At 41.9% G+C, this 20,084-nt stretch overlaps 1 protein-coding gene across 3 annotated transcripts in view; it reads left to right on the top strand.

The window, feature by feature from the left end:
* Positions 1–19,723, top strand: part of SLC38A6 (solute carrier family 38 member 6) — a 39,400-nt gene extending 19,677 nt beyond the window's left edge. The window contains exons 8-18 of one of the 3 annotated variants that reach the window (XR_005860340.2): positions 250–308; positions 4,594–4,659; positions 4,882–4,935; positions 6,288–6,367; positions 7,037–7,137; positions 8,874–8,998; positions 9,822–9,966; positions 10,078–10,172; positions 11,365–11,630; positions 15,341–15,419; positions 16,716–19,723. Coding sequence is in view for 1 of the 3 variants with exons in the window: in XM_421418.6 (XP_421418.1) it covers positions 250–308; positions 4,594–4,659; positions 4,882–4,935; positions 6,288–6,367; positions 7,037–7,137; positions 8,874–8,998; positions 9,822–9,966; positions 10,078–10,172; positions 11,365–11,445 (806 nt within the window). In the remaining 2 variants the exon portion in view is untranslated. Of the gene's footprint in view, positions 1–249; positions 309–4,593; positions 4,660–4,881; positions 4,936–6,287; positions 6,368–7,036; positions 7,138–8,873; positions 8,999–9,821; positions 9,967–10,077; positions 10,173–11,364 lie in introns of all 3 variants that reach the window. The other 2 variants (XR_005860341.2, XM_421418.6) reach the window with 2 other exon arrangements.
* Positions 19,724–20,084: the final 361 nt, after the last annotated feature.

Raw genomic sequence — 20,084 nt, 5'->3', positions numbered from 1 at the left:
TCTTTACAGCAGAACATTAAAGAGCTGCATTTACTTACAGCATGCCATTAGTGGTAAGCCAGTTCTAATTCTGCCCTACAAAACTGCATAAATGATCTGTGACAGGCAGTTGGAATGTTGTTATTCTGAGTCCTAAGCCCCAGATACCAAGCACTGTAATAGAAAACATGCCTAAAATGTAAAGCTTTAGCTGTACATTAGGATCACTTTCCTTATAAATTCTCTTTTATTTTTACTGTTATTTTACAGGCTTTCTTGGCTACACAAGTAGTTTATCATTTTTCTTTATGGTGTACTTTGCGCTTGTGGTAAGTTAAAAATCAGAGCACAGCTTATCTATTTTTTTTCTTATTGTTTAAATGTTTTCACAAGACTGTTTTGAAACGAATTGTCTTCCTCTCCTCTCTTCCATTTTATGTAGAATTTAGTTTTCTTGGAGTTCAGTATGTGCTCGCTTGGACAGACTCTATTTGTTTTGCTGAGGCATGGAAATGCGTACGAACTTTCAAACATGTGAAAAGATTTAAAATAATTATATTTTGGACTGGCAAATGCAACAATATTTTTGTTTTGCTGACAGTGCACTGAAGGGAGCTGGCACATACACTTTTGTTTCCCTGCTAGTACCAGAATGGAATTTTGTTTGCTTAGCTTCTAACTATTACTTACTGCAACTAGTGCAGAAGAAAATTTAATATACTCCAAATAAATTAGATTTACATGTACGATGGAGTGACTGGGTCCAAAAAAAAAAAAAAGGCAAGGAAAACTAGAACTTCATTAAGACAGTTTACAAGATTCATTAATACATCAATGACCTTATTCTTCTTTCCTGCTGAAAGGAAAGGTTCTTTTCTCTGAGCCGTATGGGGTTTTTGACCCTGATGCTCACCCTCTCCAGGCCCCTCTGAGGTGGATGTTTCCAAATATCCGAAGTGAGAACTGCTCGGCAGATCTGGGAGGAAAAACACACCTTTAAGTTGCACCATTTTTCCTCCTTACAGTGAAAATTATGTTAAGGCACACGTGTAGTAAATGGCACAACCAAGCAGCTTGCACTCTGTCATTCAGGTAGAGCAGTGGGAATCTTTTTGGGGAGCCTGGAAGAATGTTCCCCCTCTCCCTCATCATTCTGGCTTGCATTGACTTGCTTTTAATACCTGCTTTACAAAGGGATAAAAACAGAGTTGAAGGCAAGTTGAACAAACATGCCATCCGGGAGACCAAGGTAATCCATTAGGAGCTAAACCATGTGATAAAACCAAACTTCAAAGCTGTCAAAACATCACCCTGGGGTATCCCTGGAGAGCTGCAGTGTTTGGAGGACCTTGGGAAGTATTCTTCCGAAGCTTAGCATTGAGGAGCAGCCACAGCCTTTCAGAGCTAATGGAAATGCATTTGTAATATTTATAAATTACCTTAACTTTTGACCTCTCCTCTAAAATTTATCTTAAAAGAAGGAAGAAAAATGCTGAAATAGGTCTCAGGGTGAAGCTACTTGTAACAGTTTTACAACAATTTCAATTCCTGTATTTTGCTGTGAATTTGTGCACGTATCTGAAGAAAGCTTTTCTAATGGGGGAGTGCACTGAAAGTAATTTGGGGCTCAGAAAAACAAGACTTGCATGCAGATGTGACTGTGGTGATTGAAGCTAGGGTTTAGGTGTGTTTCTTTGTAACACAAAGGTGTGAGGGAAGTTTTAGGTAAGGAGCACACAGTCTGGTTTCTTAGCAATGATAAAAATTGTATGCTTACTCTTTGTTGGTAAGGGACAAAGAAGGAGACACAGTGAATCTAATGGAGGTCTGGATGTTTAAGGAGAACTAATAGTCTTTGCACAGTATTTTCTCTGACTTCACCAGGCACTGAAACTCAAAGGCGTTAACTGTGGTTTAGTTTCCACATCTAATTGCTTTGAAGTGGATGGCATGTGCTGTTGAGATGGTGTTTTCGTTTGCACAGTGTTAATTTCCATATGGCAGATATGTTTTAATTTATTCCAGAGGAAAGCTGTGTTAGTCATATGCAAGCTGTACAGTTATATTTTGCATACAAAATAATTCTGTGCATTTTCAAGTGTATGCCATCTGTGAAGCCTCTTGCCAGCAAGCCAGTTTTTATACAGCATGTGGAAAAGATAGGTGTGATAGGCATTGTGTCCTGGTCAGCAGAAGGTCTGCAGACTGTGCTCTGTGCTGTGCTATGGGGCCTTGGCAGGTCACACACCTCCTGCCTGGGCTTCACTGTCTTTTCCTGTAGACTTAATGCACTGCTTGTAGTCCTCACTTGGAAAGAATGAAAACACCAAGATGAACTGATGAGGGAGAAAAAATGTGTATGTCTTCAACTGTTAATTGAAAGCCAGATTCTGTGAGGTCCTGAGCACTTTCTCTTGTTTCTCATTGTTGAATACTTTCCCGATGTGAATCCTAAATGAAGAGAAATGAAATGTGATCGTTGCCTTTTTTATTGCCTCTTCTCGCTGTATTGAATATTGGTGAAGAGTAAAACCAGATTTTTTTGGTGGGAGCAGCCCTATTGGTAGCTTGTTCAACAAAGGTGTTAATGATTCCTGCTGGTATTTTTCTAAACCTCTTGTTTACGTTCCCAGAACAAAATGTGATGCAGATTGGGAACCTGCCACATGTAGTGAATGATGTTATACACGCAGCCCGTCTGCTGAGTACTGTCAGGACTGCTGGAATGAAAGGATTCCTGTTTTCCATCCACACGATATGAAAAAGCAACATCTATTAGGACGTTCTGAGAACTCTGAATCACAGAGTCATAGAATGGGCTGGGTTGAAAAGGACCATAATGATTATTTAGTTTGAACTCCCCTGCCATGTGCAGGGTTGCCAGGCAGGCACCAGACCAGGCTGCCCAGAGCCAGTGACTGACTTTATTTGCAGCAGTGTTCGTGCTGTGCATTTAAAATACCCCATTTCCATCAGAATCTGCCTTTAGGTTTTGATTTTTTTTTGTAAGTTACAACCAAATGTTTGTTACACTCGAAAAACAGTGCTTATGTGGATCAGGCTGCACAAACAATCTAAAAATCTCTTCCTGTTGGTGGCTTCATTAGAGATATGAAGCGTACTGCACTCCAGAATCCAAACAGATTTGAGTAATTACGAGGGTAGGCAAATAAAATTCTATATTTAAAATGCAGTTAGTGCATTTTCTATTGTCTCTTTTTATTTCCATTTCAATTTGTTCATCATCTCTATTCATGTCCTTTTAGAAGAATGTTCTCCAGTTTTTATAGTTGGCTTTTCTTTCTTCCCCCTCTGCAGTAGTTCTACACAGTGTTGCCCCTTAGCAGAAAGCCCTGTGCCCACCCATTGCCAAGCACAGCTCACTTTCCCTAAAGCTTGCCTTTTAGCTTGTGCACCTTCTCACTGCTTAGGAAGCCTGTTCAAATCTTAGCCAGAGCTCTCACAAATCCTTTTACTTTGGAGCCTTCCAGGCCTCTCCTTTATTTCCCCTCTCTGGGTACCTTGCAAGTACACAGAGATCTCCTTGGAAAAACTCTTTTCCTTCTCATAGAATCATTCAGGTTAGAAAAGACCTCCAAGATGCTCAACCCCAGCCCACCCCCACCATGCCCACTGACCACGTCCATCAGTGCAACATCTCCATAGTTCTTGAACACCTCCAAGGAGGTACTGCCACAGCAGAAGCAGCATGGTGGGTACCTGCTGTTTCCTTGCCCCACACAGGCAGACTTTGCTTTCTTCTCTTGGCCTTTGTGACACAAAGGAGCGTCAAATCCTCCTTCTCTGGGAAACACCACTTGGCTGCGAGCAAAAAGGGGATTCCTTGAGCCAGAAGAAATGCCCTCTCCCATGTTATTCTTCTCATGAATCTGAGTCTTTAATTAAGTTTTTAATTATTTGCTCTAGGCTTCAAAAGAATTATAATCTCTAGAGCCAGGCAGCTACAATAGGAAATTAATTAGGGTGAGAAGAGCAATGCAACTATCATTTTAAACGAGACTCCTAAAAGAGGAGGTAACATTTCTTACTTTAATTTCCCTTTGATTTTCAGCCCTGTTACTTGGCAGTCCCTAAAGCAGCAGGGTGTAGCTAAAGCCCCAATGACATTCCGGGACAATAATTGCATTTATTGTTTTTCCTTTGCTTTCTAGTCCACACCATATGTTTCTGCCTTTTAAGATTAGCCCCAGGCTCTGCTCTATATCTGTTAAGGGCTTGTCTGCTTAGGGAAAGAGCCTGGGACAGCTAACACAGCAGCTATTCTGTATGGGAGGTGGTTAGCATGGAGCACAGAGAGAGTGAACGTGGAGCACCGGTTGTATTTCAGTTAATGTCATAGCTCGTTTCAGTACAGCACCTCCAGACAGGCAAGCCATAAGGCTGCCAGCTGTGCTTAGCCAGCAGCTGCGTGGAATGGCACTGACAAGCTTTGCTATCAAGCTCCCCTTTCTGTAGCCTATCTGCCTACCAGTCAAGTTAGTTAATTTACAGTGGGTTTCACTTCTTGCTTTGTGTACCAACTGTCTGATACTTCAGTTATGTATACCTAAATGTAACTTGATTTTGGGGATATAATTCACGCTGTCTTTGCAGATTATGATAAAAAAATGGTCCATCCCTTGTCCTCTACCTCTGGGCAGTGCAATAGAGACCTTACAGGTAAAGTGCATGCTGTTTGGAAGTTCTTCGAAAATTTTATTAATAACTGTAGTGCTTTTTTTACATTAACACTTTCAGAATCACTTGTTATTTAAATTCCTTCTTTACTTCGCTATCACAATATTACTATCAAGAAACCAAAATCTTTCATGTCTGTGGCTTGGGCTCATTCTTTCCTTATGTCTTGTTTTTTTTTTTTTCTTTGCCATACATGTCTTACAGGTTTCAAATTCTACTGCGGATTGTAAAGCAAAGCTCTTTCATCTTTCAAAAGAGGTAATCTCTATTAACAATAAGCTAACTAAAGGCGGGAGGTGTTAAAAAATTGGGGTTTAAACTCAATCCAGGGCAAGCTAAACATCTGTAAAACTAGTTACAGGCTGTGGAAATATTTCCTATACCTACTGCCAAGTGTTTTCCAGTCTCGCTCTTTTATATGGAGGCTGGGTGTCCAAGTTAGCATTTTATGAAAACATTTTGAAAATGTGACCAGAGTGTGAAGTGTAACAGATGCAGTGGTGCTCAGCCTGAGGATGCAGTCTGATCTGGGCACTATCTGTGCCCCCAGCTGGAATGCAGTGCTGCTGGACTGTATGCATGCGTTTAGATCCTTGAAGAACAGGTTTCCTGAAACTGCCTGGATATAAATTTCATTTTTTCTTACCTGGAGCTAATTCTTCAGGCCTAACGCAATCCTATGCGTTTCACTGGATGCCAGCTCTGGTATTTGTTAATTAACATGGCTTTTAAATCATGTCATCACCCACCAAGGCTTGCAGGAGAAGAGCTATCGTGTAGAGCTCTGGTTACTTTGGGGTGAAGAGAATGGGAAAGAAGAGGAATAAGTTTGAGATAGGTCTGTAGCATATTGGAATTCAAGTGGGCCATGGTTGGTAGCATTTGTCTGAAAGAACAAAATCCAACATTCCACCCCCCAAAAAAAAACACCCAAACAAACATCAGACAAATGTTAAAGGCACATCAAAGAAGAAATTTTGCTTTGGCCAGAAACAAGCACCATGAGGATCCAGCTTTTTTTCTGGCCTTTGTGCTTTGTAGAATTTTGGAACTCATCTATGTTACATTTTGCCTTTTTCAATTTCATCAGTTGAAAGTGGTATACTTTTACCAGCATGGGCCTTGTTGTAGTTTAGCTTATTCCACTTGGCAATCGAAGCAGGCTATACTAGATGATTCATCTCTTCTAATATAAGTTTTTGAAATAATATACCACTAATTGTGTTTGATACAATCCTAGTTATCTAACTGTCATAAAACTTCAGATGAGGAAGCACATTATGTTTCCTGGAAGCTGTATCCAAGTATTTACGAAGAAGGAACGAGGAAATAGGGAAGTCAGGGTAAGGGAGTCAATAATTTGACAGGTAGCCAAGAAAACTTAGAGAATTTCATGGATGATACACCACCCTTGGGGAAATTCCTACTCTTTTTACTTAATTACTTCTCAGTTGTTAGCGTATTGACATGCTGTCCAGTGACCACTCCTGATCATGAAATGCCAGAAGAGATGCTAGTTCAGGAGATCCAGTTCTACATAACGATTCAGAGAATTCATCCACCCATCTGTAATAACAAACAACTTATAAGGTGTTTATCTTCTATTCTAGAGCGCTTATGCAATACCAACCATGGCCTTCTCTTTTCTCTGCCATACCTCAGTCTTACCGATTTACTGTGAGCTCCAAAGGTAATGTATGAGAACACATGCAATATTCAAATATAATGGGAGCGTTCTGTTCTCTTTTCCTAAATTAATCTTGAGTATTATTTTCAAGTTAATGCCATCAGACACTGCAGGCTCAAACACCTTTATGTTTTTGGGAAATGCACAGTTCTAGTCTGCACTGGCTTATCTTCTTTAAGAGGGGAGAAAAATAGCAAATGGGGTTCTATCACCAATACCAGTATGTTTTCCTGGCCATCTGGGGAAAAAAGGTTATTTATTAAGATGCTTAGTAGTTAGTTGTTTTGGGTTTTTTTCTGTAACTGAAACTGAATCACCAGATTCAGGTTTTTTTGGCCCAGGTCCTGTATAAATTGCTATTTTTATTTTATTAAAAATCAAATAAAGGTACAAATAAATCTCACTGGCAGGCATGGCAGAATTCCCTTCCAGCTGGGGACGGTGCTAGATGTCTGTGACAACTGAATCTTCACTAGGATATAAAAAATACTTTAAAAAGACCCATGTTACCGAGAGCACAATCTTCAGCAAATACTCTGTGGCCCTAAATTACAAGGTTGCTTTCTCATAAAAGACAGGCTGCTATGTTTTCTGATCATGTAGCTTCCGTTGTGCTGAATGGTCCACAATATAGCTTAAATAACACTTCTTTTTTTTTTCTTTACTCTTTAGTCCATCCAAAAGTAGAATGCAGAATGTAGCTGTCACAGGAATTGGCCTGAGTTTCATAATTTACTTTATGTCTGCTTTGTTTGGGTATCTGACATTTTATGGTGAGTATATTTTTCAAGTATTCTCTAGAATGCAGTCTAACAGTAAATGATGTATGCATTGTCTTTAGTACTTCAGGCTTGCTTATGCATTAATACACTTGGATCCTCATAAATCTTAGTCCCATGAAGAATCTTGCAAAGTGTTGAAGTCCCACTGATTTCTCAACATTTAATGTAGGTGAACTTTGCAGGGTTTATGCTCAAAATGCTCTGCACACAAGATATGGATGTGACCCATTACTGTATGTCTGACCATAACTTCTGAAAATGTTCCCTTGACACAGAATCCTTTGAAAAATTAAGTGGGGGGGTCTTGAAGCCCCTAGTAGCATATGTATATATGTATATATATATAATGTGTGTGTGACTTTGTAGGGAATTAAAACTTGAAGTGTCACTCTGAGAGTTTCAGCAGTCATTGTGGGATAACCATCTGTCTCCAGGTCACATCTCAGCAAAAATACTACAAGTTGTAGAAACGAACCTAGATCCCATTACCTTCACTGCTATCATTTCTTTCAGGCAAGGCCCTTTGACCGCAGTCTTCTAGTCTGTTTCACTGTGAATATTCCTGGTTTTCTGCAAGCATGATTTCTTTTAGTAATTCTTAGACTCAAGAGCCTGAAACACCAAAACCAACAGTGAATGTCTGCAAGAGATTATGTTTTTCCCTTGCAAGCTTCTGCTCCTTTTTTAACTTCTTGGTTGTCTTGTTTAATTAACTTACTTCTTTAAATAGGAAGAATCTGTTTTCTGTTCCTAAAATACCAGTCCAGGAAAATGTGAAACATTTTATTTTAAATTGAAAACAAAGAAGGAGTTCTTTCTTTAAAATGAGCCATATTTCATCGTTCAGTGGCTCAGAAGTTTTGTACTTTTTTCTGTGAATTTGAAACTCGATGCAGCGCCTGGGCTTGGGTGGAAATTTGGTCTGTTCTGAAGTTCAACAAAGCACACTGAGTGGGAGAAGCAGACAGACCGCTTCCAGGACTCTGACTTGCTGTCAGTGGAGTAGTAGTGCTGCTTACAGCATTGCTGAAGAGTTGTGATGGAAAGTTTAAGCAGCCCAGATGCATTTTCTTTGTTCATTAGTGAAGCCTCTGCTTAAGTTTCAGAGCCTTTGTCAAGGCTCAGTCAATCTGGTCGTCCTGACTTTAATTAAACCTGCATTTTAATTTGTGAATAGTGCTTTTTGTCATCTGTTTAAAATACTCCTAGAGGAAATGTTTAAGGTTTGTGGATACTGACATCTGTGTGTTTTCTTCAGTTCTTTGAGATATTTTCAGCAGTTTTCTAGGTTTTACCTCTGCTGTTTGCTTATCCCTTCAGGCCACTAAAACTTGTCTTTTATTTTAAGTCTAGCTAACGTGGTGAAATTCAGGTAAGATTAAAAATTACCTTACTAGTGAGTGGATTGAAAGTTTCAGAACCTGTATCTGCAAGCTTGGAATAGCTTTCTTTTTAAGCCTTCCTTTTCCATGTTTCCTCCATCTTCTCTTAGATGGCTTTTGGTTCAGCAGAGGCTTTACAGGATGTTGCCTCTTGCATGGTTTATTTTCCTGTTTTCTCTAGGTTACAAATCAGTTTGAGCTGGTTTATCAGTAGTGCTTATATACAGTCCCCTCCACTGTGCATTGCAGACTTGTCCATTTTAATGTAAGCTTCATACGCGTTGCTAATTACTTCACGTTAGTTCTCAAGTGATGAAGAAAGCAATTCATTTTTCTGCTTTTCAGACAAAGTGGACTCTGAATTGCTGCGAGGTTACAGCAGGTACCTGCCACATGATACTGTCATCATGACTGTTAAACTGGCCATACTGTTCTCCGTGCTTCTGACAGTCCCTCTCATCCACTTCCCAGTAAGTACTCCTCTCTGGCATAAGCAATGCTAACACTAATGCTTTGCAGGCTGTAATATCTGAGACACATCTAGTCTTGTGTATCTTATTCACTTGTCAAGTGATTGATCAAAGACCACATATTTGCATATGTTCCACGAGAGGTCCAAAATAACAACGAACTGCTAAGCTAATTTGTGCTCTAGAGACAGATTGCAGATTAAAACTAGCCCACAGCATTGTTTTTAATTTAGAGAAGTCAGAACTTCTAAAGTTTATTTAGTTTGATTTTTTTTTTTCTCCTAAATTAAGTTTTGCTGACTTAGGTTTTCCTTTCTGCATGCACACACACGCACACAAACACACTTATACTTGAAAACTCAATTTCACTGTAAATTGAAAACACATATTGGCTTATTTCACCACAAGAATACTGCTTTAGCTTATCAATACCATGGTAGATTTGAGAGAATTCATTCAGTTATGAAAAATAAACCAAAAACAATTGTCAAAACTACATCTAGGTAAGTACCCTATGGATTACATACCAGTTGGCAGCGCAGTATTAGCCCCCAAACCTTTACTTGTCCCAGCAGGAGATTTTCTTAGGAACAAATAGCCACGTGATAAATACTGCTTCAATACTGAAGTTAATTCCATGCTACAGAGAGAAAAAAAATGTAATTTAATTATTATTAAATGATTTTTGTGTTTCGAGTTAAAATGTTCTTTTGTATCTGGTATGATAAAATTCTTTATACTCATTTGTGAAATTGAAAGAAGATTTAAAAAAGAAGCACGTGTGTTCATTTACTCATGCAGTGTTTCTTTTCATTTTATGTAGGCGAGGAAAGCCGTATTCCTGGTGTTCTTCTCTCACCTTCCTGTGTCTTGGATTTGCCATATTCTTGTCACTTTAGTGCTGAATGCAATCATTGTTCTGTTTGCAATGTATGTGCCAGACATTAAAAATGTATTCGGAGTAGTTGGTAAGTTGTTGTGGGTTTTTATTATTTTTTTCTTTGAGAAGTTCAGAATTACACTGAGCTGGTATGTTTCAATTGTGCTCTAAGTCAAGTCTTACTTTCTGGTTTTTATAGGTTCAACCACATCGACGTGTTTGCTTTTTGTGTATCCTGGACTGTTTTATCTTAAACTTAGCAGAGAGGACTTCCTGTCACCACACAAACTTGGGGTATGCTTTTTCTGTGCATGTGCTAATTGTATTTAAAGAGACTCATTTTAGACACATTTTAATGCACTGGAGAGAACGTAATCTAATGGGCAAAGTTCCAGTTTTCAATGCAGTTCACAGAATCTGTGAGCATTTTCTTTTATTGTTCACATCAGCTCTGCTGTGTCTGAAACTCCTTTTTTACAAGACCTCTCTGACTAGCAGAGTGTCTGTATTCTGGACTGTTGATCTGAATACATGCTTTTCTCTATAGTTTTCAGATGTCAATTTTTAATCCAGTTTCTCCGTGGTTTTTACGCATTACTCTGATGTTGTTTGGGCAGCTGGGACAAAGCCAAGCTGTGTTTAAGTGAAACAGTGTTTATGCTTGTTTTCTATTTAAGCCTTCTCAAAAACATGGTTTTTTTTTTTTTTTCGTTTATGGTTTCTCTTTTGGCACAATAGGTTGAGTTCTAATTGGAATTTGAGTAGCAGCCTGCTTTTTGCACTGCAACTGTACTTGTCTGCTTCGTAGCCACTGCTCAGCCCATGTCAGTGTCTCAAATCATGGCATCATTCAGGTTGGAAAAGACCATTAAGATGCCCAAGTCAAACCCCAGCCCACCCCCACCACGCACGCTGTCCCTCAGTGCCACATCTCCATAGTTCTGGAACACCTCCAGGACAGTGACCCCACCACTGAGCAGCTGTGCCACTGCATCACCACTCTGAGAAGGAATTTTTCCTAATATCCAACCTGAACCTTCCCTGGTACAGCTGAAGAGTATTGCCTCTCGTCCTAAAAATGGTGACAGAGCGCTTTTGCTGCGACCATCTGCCATTGCTATGACTCATAGGACTGCTCTCATGTTGATGAAATAGGGACCCTGAAAGAAAATCCAGTGGTGATGCTCTTTCAACCATATTCAGTAAAATACAGATTCATTTTCTTCACTCATTCGCAGTTGTGTTTATTTGAGCAGATCTGTACACTTCTCAGGTGAGCACTGCAAGTGAACCAAACCATTGCGAGACTGCCCAGTGAAACTATCCCAGACAGACTTAGTTTCATTTCATTCTAATCACCTTGTGTTTGAAGACTAAATAATTTACAGCATGAAAGATTTATTTTAAAACGCACTGTTTAAACCTGTTCTTCCAGACTTTTTTTTTTATCTTCAGTAATACAGATTTTTTCCTTCTTTCTCCACAGGCATGTGCATTGGTTATTTTTGGCATTTGTGTTGGTCTGCTCAGTTTAGTTCTAATAATCCTCAATTGGATTAATCAGTAACGCCGTGTGGTTACTGTCCAAACTGGGCTTCAGGAGGACGGCAAGACCCAGAGACATGGACAGCCTACAGAAAGCACTGACAACAACCATCTTCAGAACAAATAACACTTTTTCAGCCTGCTGGTGATGTTGCTTCATTACTCTTGAGTCTAAAATACTAATTCTTAATGATGCTTTTGTGGCAGGTAAAAAGATCTCTTGATAATTCCCGCTACGCAAAGATGGTTTGGTGCACGTGGTGAACAAATGCAGATGAGATGGATTTTAGATCAGTTGTGATGTGCATATCACATATTATCCTAACAGTAAGAGACTGCTGTTGCTTCTATAATTTCCAAAAGCTCAGCCAGTTGGTATTAAGAACTGACTGATTCCAAATGTTTACCCTAATTCATTCTAATACAGATTGAGAGGCCAACCACCTTAGCCCAGTTTAATGGGCACATCATGATAACTGTATTCTTGTTTTATACCTCCTGTGTACTTGAATCATATTGAAGTAATTTTTAAATTAGGAGCTTTTGCCCATCCAGAATAATAGGTTCTTGCAGCATTAGTGATTCTGTGTTGTAGTTAATAATAGACCACTTTCAGTTGATGGCTGCTTTTGAGTATTATTCAAATTACCTCAGTATTCCTGCCAGTGGGAGACTTTTCTCTCTCACTCCCATTTCTACCAGCGTTTCCTATTTGAAATAGAACATATCTGTGTTTTATGTACTGCTGTGTGTTTGGACTTGAAAGGTGGCATTCTGCTGTCCTGAATGCAAAGGAAATTTTATGTTTATGGAACCTTAATTTTACCCCAGATCTCTAAACATTCACACACCCTTTTGTAATTGTAAGTTTTTTCTGTCTAAATGAATCGTGAATGCAGTTTTCAACACCAGCTGGGCTTTGTTACATATGGTATGGGGTGCCCAACCACAAAAGTTCCTCATATCAGCCACTGCTTTCATTCTACTAATATCATGCTTCTAATATTCTAATAATTCTAATGCTAATATCAGGCTTCCTTAAATTTGTTACCATCAGATGGAATCTGATGTCTTTAGAATAGCCTAATCTCTTTAGAGACCCTGAAGAAGTTAAGCCTCCGGAGAAATGCCTCATGTAAAGTTCAGAAATCAAACCTCAGACTCAAACAGCAAGATTTAGAGAGTGGGAAAGTTCTTCATTATTTCCAGATGCAGTCTTTCTTTTAATTTAGCTTAGCACATTTACATCTGAGAATTGGAATAAGATACAAATGAAACAGTAAATTAATTCATCTGTGTAATAGGAAAGAAGCTAGTGTATGACATTTAGGGCAATGTCTCTGTCCATAAGGTGAACAGTAAATTAGTTGACTCTAGCTAGAAAATCCTGTTGAAACAGTTCTGTTAATATGTTGACATAAGTTTTCTCACTTGAGATAGGAAAGACGCCCTAGAAACTGACATTTCTAACCTCTTAGCAGCGGGTCTGTCTTTTTTAAGCTCCTGTGCAAAACTGGGGCCAGAAACTAAAAATGAGAAATAAAGCTACAGCAAAGTCATAGCTGTGCTGTTCCCAAAAGCACTTCTGCATAAACAGTCATATTTTCCAGTGATGCAGGAGAGGCAGCATTCGGTCTTTTAAGTATTGATTTTTTTATTTTTGTTAATGTTGTCATGATAGATGGTAACTCAGCTCCTCACTGCTGGTGGCTGTAGAGCAACCTGAAAATTGATTTCAGCTTGGAAGGACTTCACTTGTAAGCCGACTGCCTTGGGAAAGCGTGGCTGCCTGTGCCAGTGGCCGCAGGGAGCACTGGGCGACGGCGCTCTCCAGAAAAGGATGTGCCAAATTCAACATAACCCAGAGAGAATGCGCTTGATCCTTCCCTGTGTAATAGGGAGGAACAGAAAATAGCAGAGTTGGAACCACCATCTCTGTTCCTGAGCTGGCGAGCTATGCCTTCTCCGGCTTCAGTGCCAGCAGATCACTCAACTCTTGGGATCCGTAAGATGTTTTTCCCTTTTGATAGATGGCCTGCAGGCACCCAGGTGGTGTTGGTGTGCAGTTGGTACTGCTTCAGGAATCCTTTTGCCTGAGGAATGTTCTTCTGCTTAGGAGTTTAACACAGAAATAGACTCGAGGGGTGAGGCATAGGAACTAACTCAGGAGTTCTGTTAGGATCCCCATTCTTTAGAAATCAGTATGCTATATTCTGAAAAAGATTGCAGTTGTTCTTATCACAAAGCTTCTACCTGGGGTTTCATGACACAAGGTGAGGTCACGGCCAGAAACAGCATGTCCACTCCTGGCTAGAAGCTCACAACTTCTTCCTATGGCACTGGCATGGTGGTGGCTCCTGCTCAGCGTGTTTCACTAGCAGAAAACCTGAAAGGTGATGAGTTTTCTGCCAAAAACTGAATGAAGTGAGCTCTCCTGGGGACAGGAAAGGGAAGGAGGGTGGAGTTGGACTGCCTTTTTAAAGCCGCAGCAGCCATTAGATCAGTGTTTTTCTCACAAACCTCACTCTCCATCTTTGTGCACTCGGGATGCCTCTAACTTGAGTGCTCTCCAGCCTCCTGTGATCAAGGGGTTGGTCAGTTTCTCAGCACTATGTGAGTATCAGGGACTGGGGCTGTCCATCTTCCCTTTGTCCTTGCAGTTCACCCTTCCTTTTCAATTCTTGATAACCAGGTGTAGCCCCTCCTGCCTGTGGCTGCCCTCTGATGGCTGTGTGCTCCCAGGCTTTGTTGGCTGTGGGGATTCTGCCAGGCAGAGCATCTCTGGCAGCAGTGCAAAAACCTGAATATCTATTTTATATGAAGTGTACCTTGAGAAATCAACGATAGCTGCAGATCAGGAAATGATTTTCTAACTGAACCAAAACTTAGGAAAATAGGAGACCTCACATTCACGTCAGTGAACTGTAGATATATTTTGTAAGACTAGAAATTAGGAGGAATATTTCTTAGAATTGTGAGGTTTTATGAAAACCATTTCTCATATATCACGGTCTTGCAGCTTACTATTGAATAGTAGTTGTAAGACATCACTGCAGGCACTTTATTTTAAACTCTGAACAGCAGGACTTAATATGGAAGATTTACATCATCTGTGAAGGTGCAGAAAGTTGGCAAGGTTCTGCTGAGCTTTGGCTCTTTGTTTCTCCCAGAGAAAAAAAAACGAGTCTGCCCTGCACTGCAATCCTCAATGCCTGCACGGTTGGGTTTGTGTGCATCATGTTAAAAGATGGGGCTGAGAAAATGCTTGAAATAAGGTGTCGGTTTTACGACTGATTCCTGTAATGCTATGGAAATCACTGCATTATTGTTTTTAAGCCCTGGGTACATGAGCCGGGCTGTTAACTGACTGCCCTGGTAGGTAGCATTGGGCTGATGAATACCAGTGTGTGAAGTTAATGTTCCGTGAGGATGAAGGGAAGCAATTCGCACCTCTGCTGGAGCTCTATTATTACATTTTGGCTGTGGCGCAGAAGGGATGGAAGCACATTGGTTTGCAGAACACTGTTATCTTCCATTTGCAAAAGAGTTAGAAATGCTGCTACTTTTAACATGGTCTTATGATATGTAACTTAAAACATGAGGAGAGGGGCAGAAGGAGAGAACTTTTGCTGTTAAATTAAGGAAAAGGTGCATGCATTTTCCACAATTCAAAAACAGAGTAAGGGCACTATTTTTGGTCTCATTCTTCCCCAGACTGTTTGTGCATTATGGCCGTGTAAGGGTTTCACAACATCTGTACACAAGCATGAGTTCTGTTGAGCTCCACTCTCACACTCACATGCTTCTAAATATATTTTTCTATAAACTTGTGTATAGATTTTTTTTGGTTATATTTCCAGATCGGTGAATTTCAATGGTTCTGCTTTATTATTTGTGTACCGTTTTATTTCCTGAAGCCTCAGCTAGAAGGATCCCTCAGCATTTCTGACCTCGCTTGGAAAGGTTGCCTTTCCCCAGCTGCACAAGGAGAACAATGTAAGAGATGAAAACGAGTCGGTAGGCTTTGATTTGTTTTCTCTCGTTCTCCTGTTTCCATTCCGTGCCCATGTAAAGGCTGCTCAGGTTTCAGATGCACTGCGGTGAGCTGGGATGGAGGTGTCTCTTACAAATAGCACTGCAGAAGGGAGCACTGCATGCAGAGCGCTTACAGCCTGTGTGTGTATTGTGCTCGATGCTCATTGTTTATTCCCTTGTTTCTAAGCATCTTAATACTGATTTTCACTGCAGCTTGTTTAAAATTCTCTCATGTCCCTGTGCAGTGTAAACTGAACCTCTGTTAGACCATCCTCTCCTCTCTGCCCCCTCCTTTCACCTTCCCCTGAGCACAGAGACATGACGGTGCAACAAGATCTGTGTGTGAGCTGCTAGGGCAGATGTTACGTCCTGCCCTGCTTGTAAGCGTGTTGCTTGCATGGGAGAGGATGCAGGCTTGTTCCTTATTGCTGTATTTCTGACTGTGCACAAACAGTCGTTGTGGTATGGATGTGGAAGTCAGTGCTCTGAAAGCTGCAGTTCATGGAGGCTGAGAAGACACGGAGGAACCATCTGCCCATTGGGCAACAATAGAGCAGGTTATAGGTGGGCCTGATCCAAAATGGCCAGTCTTTTTAAAAATAATCTCATAAAATTCATTTTTAGGATTATCTCTATAGACTATGACAGTTTTTGTTAGCATCATCATGCAGATCCAGCAAGGCACACAACGCGTGAGGGCAGAGCTGTGCCTGTTCTGGATCCAGGTGATCATTTCACCTTGAACACAGGTGTGTTGAGCTGGCTCCAAGGCTCTTACAGAGCCAGAGGGAGGTTCCGAATTTGGAATCCTGCAAATTCAGCAGCCTGGGGTCTCTATTTTGCTTCCTATAAACAGCAGGAGGAGATGGACGTTGTACCAATGCATCCCTGCAAAGACATGAAGATTAATTGCATTGTTTCCAACTGTCCCTCCGTACAGAAATGAAGATTAACGTTAGCTCAGTAGTGGGCATCCTAAATGCACTCTCATTAAAGCTTCAGCTTCAGGTCAGTCCAGGAGTTACAATAACATTGATTGCTGTAGAACTCTTTTCCTAATTAGATTTAACAATGCAGAATCACTCCTTTACGTTGCCTTTGATGTTGAAAGCATTCACTGTAGTTGTTCTGCATTCCATGGAGCCTTGGGACACATCTACTTCCCAATGACTGCCACTGTCCGTCAGTTTCCACTGTTGAAAAAGAGCTGCCTAATTTCGACAGTTTGTGGTGATGTTTTTGGTGTTTGTGTTTCAGAAGCAATCACTCAGCTGTGCTCAATGTGGAATTGAAGTTTTGTTGTTTAAAGAAAGTCATCTGTATGTAAAAAATACCTCGTGAACGTCTGATCTGTGTGCCATGCATTTCCTGTTTTGAGTTCTTCCTCCCACAGACTTCTATGGAGCAGCTGTGGCATGTTCCAAGAAAAACAGAAAATGAAGAACAGTGTTTGCATAACTCATTTGCAATCTTTGCTTCCTGTGCATAGTGTGCAAAGCAAAGCGAACCCGGCGCTGCGCTCTGCTGTCGGTTCCAGAAGTACAAAGTTGTTGCGGTTACCCCAGCTCAGGCTGTAGCATCTCCATGGCCAAGGAAAGGTGGACGACTGCTCGAGGCAACTGCCTGGGAACCACAGCATCATGGAAGGGAAGGCCGTCTGTGCTCCATGACAGCTGTCCTGGCTGCCGACCTGTGTGCACACCCCCAAACCCTTCAGTCTGAGGCAGTCCTGAACAGGGCAGTTATATGGACCAACCTCATTACTCTGCTGCAGACTTGATTCCAGAGGTGTAAGAACGGAAGTGTGCTCGTTGCGTGCAGTGAGCATCAGCAAATTTGTATCTCATTTATAAAATTCACCCCAACTAGAATTGGTACAAATGGCTCCACAGCTGCTTTTTTCATGTGTGATGCAGAATTTGGTGCTGCCCTGCAGCAGCTGCTCATGCTTGTTGGTGCTGCTGAGCAGCTCCTGTCCCGGCTTGGCCTTCCTCCTGCCTCCAGCATCGCCACTTGGCATGCTCATGGTTCACACAGCAGCCCTGGGACGCCGGGCAGCTCGCTGCACCTGGTTTAGATTTAAGGCTTGTTTGCACATGATGTCACACTCCTATTGTCAGCGCAGCAAAGGTCAAGACAGTTCATTTTGGGAAGGTTTGCATTGTTGAGTCTTCGCAGTGCAGCCCTTAATGCCTTAACCATCTGACTTGCATTTCAGTTTTCTGGCATGATGTAATAATCAAACGCACTAGGTTTATACAGCGTATGGGAGTCTGATTGGCCCATGTTGTAGAACTGCTTTTCTGGAGACTGGGTCCATGCTGGAGTCTCCCTCCCAGGTAGTTGCATTTGATATTGGGATTTTCACATTTGGTGGGCGCGGCGAGGATGGGTTGATGTTTGGACTAGATGATCTTAGTGGTCTTTTCCAACCTTTGTGATTCTATGGTTCTACACATGGGGATGGTGGAGGGATCTTTGGATGTGGTTTGCGGGGCTCAGATCCTGTAGGGCTGGAGCCAAGGGCCAGGAGAACCTCGGGCCCTGCTGCCCCCTGTTCTTTCCTGCTCAGTTTGGCTCTGTTCTTTGTCCTTTCATTTCGTGCCTGATCCAGAGGCAGGGCGTTAGGTGGCGTTTCCCCCACTGTTAGGGTACGCTGATGGAAGAGCTCTCTAGAAGCCACATGCTGAAACGTTGTCCGTCTCTCCATTTCCTGATCTGACTGCTCACTTTGCTGGGTCAGAAGCCAAGGAATGACTTTTCCCCAAGGGGTACAAAGCCTCAGGTTGGAACTCTGTAGACCTCATAGATTATTTCTCCCCCTTCTGCAAAGTTTCATATTCCGGAGCTTGATATTTCACACAGTGAAATTCCTTGTCATTGAAACCCATCTTTCCAGTTTGAATCGGATCCACAGAAATGCCCAGGCTGCTGGGAGCCCACAGAGCAGCGGTGTCCTTCCCTGGAGCTGCTGAACACAGAGCTCAGCACGACTTTCTGCATCCATTCTCTGCAAAAAAAAAGTTTAAAGTGCAAGGAGTAGAGAGAGCCATTTGCTGAACCTGCACATCTATTTTTACCCCCCTGCTCCCTAATGTTCCTAGAATAAATTTTTTAGTGCACAGCAGGTTAGGAAAAAAATAGTGCTGATGGCATCCGTGCTATCCCCATTGTGCTGCGAGGAAAGATATCAGCTGCTTTGCTGACCTGTCACTTGCACAAAGCTGCATTCCAGGTACTGAGGCCATTTGCTCATCACGCTTTGCTTGACAAAGTGGCCACTGGGGTTTATATATAGACCTGCTTGCCCTGCCAAGTTGCCTGGAATTCCTGCAAACTGAATGAAAGCTAGAGGGGCAGCTTGAAAAATAGAGCTGCTAATCTGCCGGTGCCTCTGGGAGAGCCAGCCGGGATGTCCCAGGGCTCGGGGCCTGGTGTCCTGCTGGGGGTGAAGCAGCTGGTGCCCCACTGGGGACTGGGGGATGAGGAGGGGCTGGGGGGGATATTTATAGTGGGGATGAGCAGCAGCCCCGGGACTCTGAGGGGCATGAGCAGTCAGGGCAGCTCCCCAGGGTGCAATGGGCACAAATATCTCTAACTCAAGTATCTGCTCTCATAACCATTAGTGGCACGGTATGAGTTAGCAATGCCTGATATCCACGTAGAAGCTTTAGGCTGTCAGCTTGTGCCAGTAGACTAAATGGCATCTTCAAGAACAAAAATTCGTCTTTTGTGATTGCAGAGCAGACCTTGGACATAGCAAAGCAAAGGTGCGTTCAGTGCATTGCTGTGAAACACTGCACGCACACAGAGTTGTGGGGCTGATTCGGGGTTTCCATGCTTGGGTTTGGTGATGCCATAGTGGTTCTTTCAGCTTCATTTGCAGGTGAGCTTTTGAATGATGAGCCAGTGAGGGCGAGGAGATGGATGGGCTCTCCAGTCACACGCATACCTTGTTTGCTTTGTTTTTCAGCCTGCCCTGCTGGCAGCTTTTCCTTCCTCATAAGGATGTTGGTGCTGGAGGCATGACACTGACAAAATGAATCCTTAGTCTCTGCAGTGAAATGTATTGATCTCTGAGTGCATCAGTGGGCCCCTACAGCACAGATGTCATAGCTGTTGAAGTGGGCACCCAATTCCCTTGAGTTTGGCCATGCTCAGTCTTCCACCCTGGAAGAGGTTGGTTGCCACACTGTGGGCATATATGAATTTTCTCCGATCTGCTGCTGGCCCAACCGCTCAATAAACTCTGATATTGGTAAAAATGTGGGTAAAACACTCCTTTTTTGTTTGTTAGGCTTTGTTACTTGGTCAGCTTCCTGCGGTGCTTCCCATGCGCTTCTCTTGTTGACCCGAGCGGATCGTGTTGAGCAACAGCTTCTGCCTATTGGTGGGGAGAGAGCTCTGTGTGCACCCCGGGGTTCAAGGAAATGTGACTTAAATCTTTCTGGAGAGTTCAGCCATTGGTAAAACCTAACATCAAAAAATGTCACACTTGGAAGCAAAACATCCCAAATATCCCAGGTAAATGAAAACCGTGGGGGGTGATGGGAGTTTCTCTTGAACCAGAAGGCTGTGGGGGGGATATTGCTGCTCTTCTAACACCAAGAGCAGCAAGTGCCAGAG

The sequence above is a fragment of the Gallus gallus genome, chromosome 5 (assembly GCF_016699485.2).
Source record: "Gallus gallus isolate bGalGal1 chromosome 5, bGalGal1.mat.broiler.GRCg7b, whole genome shotgun sequence".
Classification (NCBI taxonomy): domain Eukaryota; kingdom Metazoa; phylum Chordata; class Aves; order Galliformes; family Phasianidae; genus Gallus; species Gallus gallus.
The sequence above is the reverse complement of the archived record's forward strand: the minus strand, read 5'-3'. Positions and strand labels throughout refer to the sequence as shown.